The 9,975-nt window shown below is 43.3% G+C and overlaps 1 protein-coding gene across 1 annotated transcript; it reads left to right on the top strand.

Annotated features, from left to right (window-relative positions):
• The first annotated feature begins 1,492 nt into the window (after positions 1–1,492).
• wnt8b (wingless-type MMTV integration site family, member 8b) lies at positions 1,493–9,748 on the top strand. Its single transcript, XM_029639702.2, has 7 exons — positions 1,493–1,566; positions 2,239–2,272; positions 3,559–3,697; positions 4,854–4,979; positions 5,263–5,405; positions 8,218–8,358; positions 8,450–9,748. The coding sequence occupies exons 1-7, from the start codon at positions 1,493–1,495 to the stop codon at positions 8,876–8,878; spliced, it is 1,086 nt and encodes a 361-aa protein (XP_029495562.1). The 3' UTR covers positions 8,879–9,748.
• Positions 9,749–9,975: the final 227 nt, after the last annotated feature.

The following is a 9,975-nucleotide window of genomic DNA, read 5'->3' as shown; positions in this document are numbered from 1 at the left end:
ATTAAGTGACCGATTAATTCGCTGACTTCAGTAGGCTACAATGCAACTGTTGGCCTTCTTATGTAGGGCTAATGTCATCATTTTGAGGAAGGACGTTGCCAATAATGCGCAACGGCTTTAATTTGCAACTTCATTCTGCAAACGTTTAGGATACATGATGAGAGTGCAGTTACTAGATTTTGCTCTAAACCTATTCTTATCTTTTGACCAATGCATCAAACTTTTCAAAAATCTAAATGTATTAACATGTCTTTACACTACCTTAACATTTCTTGAAATTCTATTCATGTTCACTGGGCAATTTTATTTTATTTTAAATAAACAATTGCGTTTTAGGTAGGCTATAGTCATTCATGCACATAAATTCAAACTTTTTCCTCGATTTGTATTAGGCAAATTAATGGCATCTTTTTAAAAACTCATGTTCGAATAAAATGCCTTCATTGTTTAAAGGGATGTTTTTAACAGGCCTAACCACTCCCAAAACAATCAACGTTAATACTTTCGATACCTAATTAATATGGATCATATAGAGATGGAAATGTTAGTGAATTTGTTGTTTGGAAATGTGTTAGTGAATTGATTAGGTTAGCCTATCTGATGTTGTTTTAAAATCAATGTTCCTCACTTGTGGGCCTATTTATAATACTGCTCTCTCTTGTAAATTTAGTTCAGGTTAAGCCAATTAAAATTCGTTGTAGTAGGTTTATATTTTCTTTTAAATCAGAGGTTGTAAATTATCTTTGGGGAAACTGTGTGCATCTGGAAAATGTCAAATTATATACATACTTCAACACTGAATTTCAAACATTAGGATGTTAATTAGTCAAAGCCTATGCGTCTTTTTAGAGGGACGAACGTTGACTTAATCGGACGTGGCATTTGTAAAAAACCAGGTTAATAACTTCATAAAAAACACACCTCTCAAGAACTCCCACAGTATCCAAATAACATCTCGTGTTTGTTCTAAGAAGATACTACCAGTACTGTTAGCCTATCAGTTACCGGCCGCTGTATCAAACTCTTTCAAGATGGTGAGTAAATGAACTTTTCAGGGTGCAAACTCCGCCAGATGAGTCGATTTCAGCCGGTTTAATATGAATTCACTTTATCCTGAATCCTTCAGAAGGCCGCGGGCATGGAGAGAGAGTTCGGGCCGACTCTTCCCTGGTTGCTATTTGTCTGCGCGAGGCCCAGGGTGCCCTTTTGATCATTTCAATCTCTCCTCGGTGCGCTCCTTCTGATTGGTCGAGGGAGTAAAACGGGGAAAATCTTTAATTAAGTAGATAATCTCTTGTTGGGATGAGAGTGGGTCCATTTCAGAGCCCCCCTCTAGCGAGTCCCACATGAGTATCTTAGCATATACAGCCAGTGTTGATTGGGGTTGTGGATGTATGTAGGGTAGTAGCTCTTACTATATCATCTATCCTCATTTAGAGAGCTGCTGAATGTGCATGCCATCCCTCTATTCTCTCTCATCTCTTCTGTCAGGATGTTCATGCATTTGGAGGTCTGTTACTATATCTTCATTTTGATGACTCACATGACAAGGTCCTGCTTCAGCTGGTGAGTTTAAACTATTTTGGACTCTTTGTTATTGCCTCATCCATCCAAAGCAATGGATGTGATAGGAAGGTTGTTAATTAAGTATTGTACATAGGCTTTTTGGAATAGAGAAATAATTCAATGATTTTGATGGTGAAAGGTTTTTCTATTTACTAATCAAATAAAAAAGTTAGTTTAAGTTTGAAAATGGTTTACCAAATGGTTTACCAATTAGGCTTTTTGATGTTCCTTTATGAGAATCTACAGATGGAAAAGTATTAAATAATGATAATTCAATATTGTCCTGTAATTCTTGTAATGTTTATTACTCATTCATCTACTTTCATCTCAGTCTATTTTCTACTGTCTACTGAGGATTTTTTTTGTTTTTGTTTAGGTCTTTTGGATATATCCTACCCAGAAATGTCACTTTAACACCATGGTTACTGATCAGCAGGCCAGGGTTTAATTCATTTGGGAGACAAGGATTTATAGGAATGATATGGTTTAGAACCATGTTATTATATGTTTTAGTACTGCGTTATTTAAAATAGATAATGATGCTTTAGTACCATATTATTCAATGCTATTAAAGATACCTAATGAGAGATGTTAAGTGAGGGAGCTGTGGAATTCCTGCCCTTGCTGAAGGACACTTAATTCCCAGAGTTAATAAGCTGTCTCCTCTTCCAGGTCAGTGAATAATTTCCTGATGACTGGACCTAAGGTAAGCCAACATTCTTTTGATCTTCTGCCCAGATCCCCTTTCCCTTCCCTCCTTCCCTCCCTAAAAAGAGAGCAAAAACCACCCTGTGAGGATCTCTTACAAAACCTCACTTCGAAGACATTATTGCGTTACGTTACTCTCTTTCTCCCTCTCTGTTTCTATCTATAGACAGCATCTAATTTTCTCCACAATGAGAGTTTATGGTTCATATACATATGCATTTTCATCATTTATTTGTTATAACAACAGCAAGAGTATAACTTCACAGGGTTATGCTGGCCTTTTGGGTTCACTCCTTATTTGTATCTAATGCACTTGACCTTACTGAGGCTAAGAAGCTTTGAATGTCCATGGGTTTTGGTAGTAGAGGTGGAGAGTTATTGGGTTCAGTGTGTATAGAGGCAGTGGCAGGAGAGGACCTGGAAAGGGTTTTGGTCAATTTAATTAATTTTTCAGTCAATTTAAGAAGTTAACTGAAATTCCAATTCCAATTTTACCCATGAGAGGCAATGGAGGCAGTAGAGGCACAAGAGGTCCCAGGATTGAGTGTGTATCGCACAGGAGGCTGTTGGTGAAGGGATGAGAGCTCATAATAATGTCTGGAATGGAGTGACTGGAATGGTATACCGTTCCCTTCATTTTGTTCCAGCCATTACTATAAGCTCTCCTCCCCAATTAAGGTGCCACCAGCCACCTGTGGTATAGAGACAATGGAGGCAGTAGAGGTCCGTTGGTTGTTGAGCTAAATTAGAGGCAGGAAAGGCAGTAGAGATCTCTCTGTGTTGAGTGGGAATAAACCAGAGGCAGTAGAGGCAGGAAAGGCGGTGCTGGCATGTGCTGTGCTGTGGTGGGTGGTCATCATTATCCCACCAGACCCCAGTGAGAAGCAGAGAGGTGGTGGCTCAGTCTCTCAACAGGCCACTTGAGACATATCATTCACACAGTCTCAACAAGGACCAGAGAGCTGGGCGAACAAGCCAAGTGGACATGGTGAACATGTAAAGAATAGGGCTTGGGATTCTTAACTCACTCAGGGGTTGTGAATCATGTTCAAAAGGTTGAATTAATATTGTATTAAGACTTTTTTGGTCAATTTCTGTTGCTAACCGAAGCTAATGTTTATTAGTATTGTTACAACAAAAACTCAGTTAATACACTAGGAATTTTGGGGTTATAGAACTAAATGTCTCTAGAATTAGTTGCTTTTCATGATTGAACCTATTCAGTTTTTAGTATATTGTACCATCACATATGCCATGATGATATACTCCTCTGTGTTTCTCCAGGCTTACCTGATTTACTCCAGCAGCGTAGCAGCCGGGGCGCAGAGCGGCATCGAGGAGTGCAAATACCAGTTTGCCTGGGACCGATGGAACTGCCCTGAGAGAGCCCTGCAGCTGTCCACACACAGAAGCCTCCGCAGCGGTAAGAGCCAATGACCCAGGCTCCATTGGAATTCTGAATTCCACTTTGGAACTTTGGAATCTCAATTAGAAAGTTTGGAGAATTTGGGAACTTCTGTTGTGCTGCCCAAATGACTCCATCTTTTTCTGCCTAAATGACACTATTCTCCATATAGTGCACTATTGTTGACCAGACCAAATCTAGGGCACTATATGGTCAAAAGTAGTGCACTATATGCTGACTAGGGAATAATTTGATTTGCCCTTTAATAACAGACCAGCTTTAAGTCACAGATAGGCCCATCCAGGTCAAGGAGGAAGAACTCTTTCTAGAAAGTGAGATGGCGTTTGTTTGTTTGTTTAGTCAGGAGATTCATCAGTCAAAAGGATCGTTACAGCAACCCCACGGCCACTACGGTTCCCTCACCCAATACAACAACAACCCCACGGTCACTACGGTTCCCTCACCCAATACAACAGCAACCCCACGGCCACTACGGTTCCCTCACCCAATACAACAGCAACCCCACGGCCACTACGGTTCCCTCACCCAATACAACAGCAACCCCACGGCCACTACGGTTCCCTCACCCAATACAACAGCAACCCCACGGCCACTACGGTTCCCTCACCCAATACAACAGCAACCCCACGGCCACTACGGTTCCCTCACCCAATACAACAGCAACCCCACGGCCACTACGGTTCCCTCACCCAATACAACAGCAACCCCACGGCCACTACGGTTCCCTCACCCAATACAACAGCAACCCCACGGTCACACTGGCCAAAACAAACACTACTAATCCAATTCACAACATCCTACTGAGCCTCCCATCGACGGGACCCTGCTCAGGGGCCTTGTAAAAACATGGCACCCCAATGGCAATTAGAGGCAATGTGTTAATTACCAGGAGAGATAGGAGATAAAGGATACTGTGGAGTGAGAGGCGTTGAAATAGAAGCCCCACTCTAAAGATAAGGGTTAGGGTCACAGGCTAGAGGAGAGGAATGACCTATTCAGAGGAATGCATTCCTGAGTACAGAAGGCATTCCTGAGTGCATTTTAAAATGTCTCTCTCACCCAAAGCAAACAGAGCGACAGCGCTTGTCCTTGACATCAGTTCAGTAATCATTGCTACTATAATATAATAATATATCACCTGTTTTTTCCACAGCGAACAGGGAGACAGCGTTTGTCCATGCCATCAGTTCAGCAGGAGTCATGTACACTCTGACAAGGAACTGCAGTCTGGGGGACTTTGACAACTGTGGCTGTGATGACACCAGGAATGGACAGCGGGGTAAGAGAAGATTTTTAAAAATCCACACACAGATCACTGCAAGACACGCATAGATTAAACAGCTGATGTACATACTGTGTTGTAGTCATGTGATGGGATTCGGTTGTAGGCAAAACAACATTTAAATGGTCTTTTCAAGTACTTCGGAAATAATTCCCTTCCAGGTATTTCCGTCACAAATGGTGAGCCACCCTCTCGTACAGACAAACTCCTGCTTGTGTCCCCAGTGGGTAGGAGGGTGGGGGGCTGCTGCAGTGAACTGATGGTTGGGTTATGTTTACAGGGGGTACAGGTTGGCAGTGGGGGGGCTGCAGTGACAATGTGGGGTTCGGTGAGGCCATCTCCAAGCAGTTTGTTGACGCGCTGGAGACAGGCCAGGACGCACGGGCCGCCATGAACCTTCACAACAACGAGGCTGGACGCAAGGTACAGTATTTACTTTATATTGTACTTTTTACTCTTACCATTATTTACTATATTCTCTATGTTCCCTGACTGTGACACATACAGTAAGGCATCCATAAAAACAGTACCCATACGTCCCCTAAAACATCTGTGAATAAGGACACACAAGGAAATACTGTACTCCTCAGCTTTCCAGATTGATAGTTGCTGTGTGGTGATCTGCTGTGTGACGGCCATTCTGGTGCAAATCGGCAGGCGAGTGCTAGGCAACACATTGGTGCTGCAAGGGGTGAGCTATCCCTCAGCACTGTACAAAACTTTGATGATATAGTGAAATATTATCATAATTCCAGATAGATATAGAGCTTGGCTTTCAGGGTGTTCTGAACTCTAGATCACTTTGAGATTAAATCAGTGAGATTGCCATAGGGGGGAGCTCTTATAGTTCAAGCTGGAGGGCCAGATGGCCTGTCTGATATTTGCGTTTCCCACTCGGCCCCCCAACCGACCGACTGCTCAATGTAAAGTACCTTTTGAATCATTTTTTTATTTCTCAACCTGCCCAGTGAGAATTACAGCTTACAGCAAGCGTACCACCCAAGCGTCCCCTTTCACGTCCCCATAAGTGAGGTGCCACTCGTCCTCCAATAACCACAGTGTGTTCGCTGTACCAGAAGGGCCTATTTACCAGTTACTGAATGTCCTTTATTATGACAAGACTTGAGTTGCAAGATCTCAGGATCACTGGTGCTACTTCTTAATTAGAGTATCCCATGGTTCCACACACTGCAGACGGGGGCCAGTATTATGCCTGTCTGCTCTCTTTAAATACGTTTTTAGTTTCATTCTTGCAATAAGCATCCAACATTTATTCTGTTGGTCTTTGTGTGGCCCCTGAGGAGTCCATAGTCAGGGATGAAGGACCACAGGCGAGAGAATGGAGTGGTCTTTGTTTATCCCGCCTAGGAGCCCTCCTGTTGGGCCCTCGCTGCCCCTCCGAACCCCATGGCACCTGGAGCATCATTGTAACAAAAAAAATACCAGAGAAAAAAAGAAAAACTCACCCCTTCTTCATTTTGACACTCAATAGACTCCCCATAGTCTCTTCATTGGTTCTTCTCATGGCAGAAAACATGTTGACAATGGCCTTGCTAAATAAATACTCCTCTCACTCCAGGAGGGACACAGTCAGTGTCTCGATGTGAAACTTTGATTTGGCCCTCACCTCGCGAGGAAGCTCTTCCCCTCCCCGTAAAGAAACGTTCCTTTTGAACCAACATCTGTTAACATATGTGTCGGGGTGAAGTCAGGAAATATTGAGGGGGATCACAAAAGCTGACAAAAACTTGAGCATGAACCTTGAACCTATCCTTTCTCCCCTCAGTGAATTCATCCTCTTTTTGTCAAGTGGGAAGGCTTGAGCGTACAATGGGTTCATTTGACAACACATCAATCAAGAGCCAATGGTCTTCACATTACACAACTGATTCTTTGAAACAAAACCATGCTCAGCCACACACACATACAAAACTGATTTCCTGAGACCAAATAAATGAACTTCTCATCTGCATGTTGCTGCTTTAAAGCGCAACTGATGGCAATAAACAACTTCTCTGATAGAAAACGATATTAGTTAGAAGCAAAGTTTTGTAAATGAGTTCGTCATGACTTACTTGAGGGTTGGGCTTTCATTTCACAATGCTTACTTTCCCACTAACAAGTGATACACAGCTGCAGTGATTGCACTCTATCCAATCCTACCGCAGAACACAGATACAGTGAGACAGACATGTTCACATAAGACAACAGGTTGCACAGTTTTTTTACTTGAGAAATACTGCACCAAATACCTTAGCTAGATGTAAAATTGTGCAAGTTATCTTAGATTCATTCAGACTATTTTGAGAAAGTAATACTGGCTTTGCTCCTATGGCATCTCATGGGCGACAAAAACATCAGTAACTGGCACATCGAACCACACCCCAAGACTGAAATATTGTTTCTTACAGTGATGAGCAACAGAGAAACATGCTGAATCAGTGTGTTCAGTTGTGCTTTAAAAATAAGTCTCTTTAATGATTTATTTTTCTATACTCCTGTTTCAGTTGGTATTTGCCTAGTGCTTACATTTATTTTATTTAACCTTTATTTAACTAGGCAAGTCAGTTAAGAACAAATTCTACATAATAATTATATGACAACAATAGATTATTTCTGGAGTTGACAGAGTATTTACTTGATGTAATGTTCAGGTTATTATAATTACCATTTTCCAGGTGAATCAGACTGTAGAATAAAGCTTAAGTCTCACTCCCTCCCTCTCTCCACTCCTCTCCTCTCCCCCCACTCCTCCCCTCTCCTCTCACTCCACTTCTCTCCTCTCCCTCCACTCCTCCCCTCTCCTCTCCCTCCACTCCTCCCCTCTCCTCTCACTCCACTCCTCTCCTCTCCCTCCTCTCCCTCCACTCCTCCTCTCCTCCTCTCTCCTCTCCCTCCACTCCTCCCCTCTCCTCTCCTCTCACTCCACTCCTCTCCTCTCCCTCCACTCCTCCCCTCTCCTCTCCCTCCACTCCTCCCCTCTCCTCTCCCTCCACTCCTCCCATCTCCTCTCCTCTCCCTCCACTCCTCTCCTCTCCTCTCCCTCCTCCCCTCTCCTCTCCTCTCCCTCCACTCCTCTCCTCTCCCTCCACTCCTCCCCTCTCCCTCCCTCCTCTCCTCTCCCTCCACTCCTCTCCTCTCCCTCCACTCCTCCCCTCTCCTCTCCCTCCACTCCTCTCTTCTCCCTCCACTCCTCTCCTCTCCCTCCACTCCTCCCCTCTCCTCTCCCTCCCAGGCGGTGAAAGGAACCATGCAGAAGACATGTAAGTGCCATGGCGTCTCCGGGTCCTGCACCACACAGACCTGCTGGTTACAGCTACCAGAGTTCCGGGAGGTGGGAAACTACTTGAAGGAGAAGTACCACCGAGCCCTGAAGGTATATATTATTTATTGTTTATATTAAACAATATTGTTTATAGGCACTTTAAAGGCACTTCACATAATGTTAATTCATTTATTAATTCAAGGTGGACCTGCTCCGGGGAGCCGGGAACAGTGCAGCCAGTCGAGGGGCCATCGCAGAGACTTTCAGCTCCTTCTCTCGTAAAGAACTGGTCCACCTAGAGGACTCCCCAGATTACTGTTTGGAGAACCGTACTCTGGGTCTGCCTGGCACGGAGGGCAGAGAATGCCTGAAGAAGGGCAAGAACCTAAACAAGTGGGAGAAGCGGAGCTGCAAGAGGCTGTGTGGGGAGTGCGGTTTAGCCGTGGAGGAGAGGAAGGCGGAGTTGGTGTCGAGTTGCAATTGTAAGTTCCACTGGTGCTGTGCGGTGAAGTGTGAGCAGTGCCGTAAGACGGTGACCAAGTACTTCTGTGTGAAGAAGGGGGGGCAGAGGGGGAAGAACGAGAGTGCTGGGAGCCGTAAGAAGAACCTGAGGCTGAGGAAGAAGCACTGAGCTGCATCCATCTTCCTCACCATCATCATCACTGCCATACGCCTTGTCTTCTCACAAGATGATTTTCACAGACCCTCTCAAATGTTTTTACAACAAGCTTTCTGCTTGTATTCAAAAGACTTCATTGGAAAATAATTTATTGAATAAGTCAAGTATTGTTGTTATCCCAATCAAATGTTTAATAGTGGGGTAGAAAATGTGTGGTAAAAAACATGTTGATAAAACTACATGAGAAAAAATAGAGGGAAACTATTAGTTGTGTAGAACTGATGGAATAAAGGGTATACATATATTTAAAATGATGAAAAAAAAACACTTTTTCCCCCAATTATATATATTATTATAAGTGATTGGGCGTTTAAAGCATCTTACATACGGCCACACTCAATAATCTCCTTCATACCTGATATCTTGAACAACTCTTCCTTAATGATCCGTCAACGGTAAACCTCAACAACATCTTATTTATTGTCATGACCAAGCTCTCTCTACATGTGACAGTGCCTGAGATCGAAGCATCCCAGTAGTTTGTTCAAGCATGTATCACAACAGATATTCAGATTATAGGTTTGAAAAACAAGAAGAGACTTTGGGGTGTGTTCCTCTCGTCCAATCCCCTGCCCTGCCCTGCCCTGCCCTGCCCTGCCCAGCCCTGCTCTCCCCAGCCCAGCCCTGCTCTCCCCAGCCCAGCCCTGCTCTCCCCAGCCCAGCCTTACCTTGAGGATGTATTTAATTGTAAATAAAATGAAGCACTTTGTTCGGTATATTGTTTATTTATTGCACAGTTTTTTCCTTAGTTTTTGATTTATTCATAGTTGCTTTCATGGTTGTTATTATTTTCTATAAAACGTTTGTAATTAAAGAAGTATAATCTACAACTCCCCTATTATATGAATTTATTGAGCATGCCAATCACCCGTTTCACATTTCACATCCATTCATTTCAGAAGTGTTGAATGAATTTCAGAAGTGTTGATATGGAATGCACGATTCTTTCCTATATTCCCGCCGTGTGACATATAAAACACCAATGTTCAGCAGTGGTACAACACAACCTGAGGCTCTTTTTATTGTTCACTTGGGGATCCGATAACCCT

Source organism: Oncorhynchus nerka, linkage group LG28 (assembly GCF_034236695.1).
Source record: "Oncorhynchus nerka isolate Pitt River linkage group LG28, Oner_Uvic_2.0, whole genome shotgun sequence".
Classification (NCBI taxonomy): domain Eukaryota; kingdom Metazoa; phylum Chordata; class Actinopteri; order Salmoniformes; family Salmonidae; genus Oncorhynchus; species Oncorhynchus nerka.
The sequence above is the reverse complement of the archived record's forward strand: the minus strand, read 5'-3'. Positions and strand labels throughout refer to the sequence as shown.

What these genes read in the sequence shown, in the direction of transcription:
- wnt8b (XM_029639702.2), top strand. Translation starts at nt 1,493, where the DNA reads ATGTTCATGCATTTGGAGGTCTGTTACTATATCTTCATTTTGATGACT. An exon ending in TCCTGATGACTGGACCTAAG is followed by an intron (nt 2,273 to 3,558) that starts GTAAGCCAACAT and finishes GTGTTTCTCCAG; the next exon opens with GCTTACCTGATTTACTCCAG. An exon ending in ACAACGAGGCTGGACGCAAG is followed by an intron (nt 5,406 to 8,217) that starts GTACAGTATTTA and finishes TCTCCCTCCCAG; the next exon opens with GCGGTGAAAGGAACCATGCA.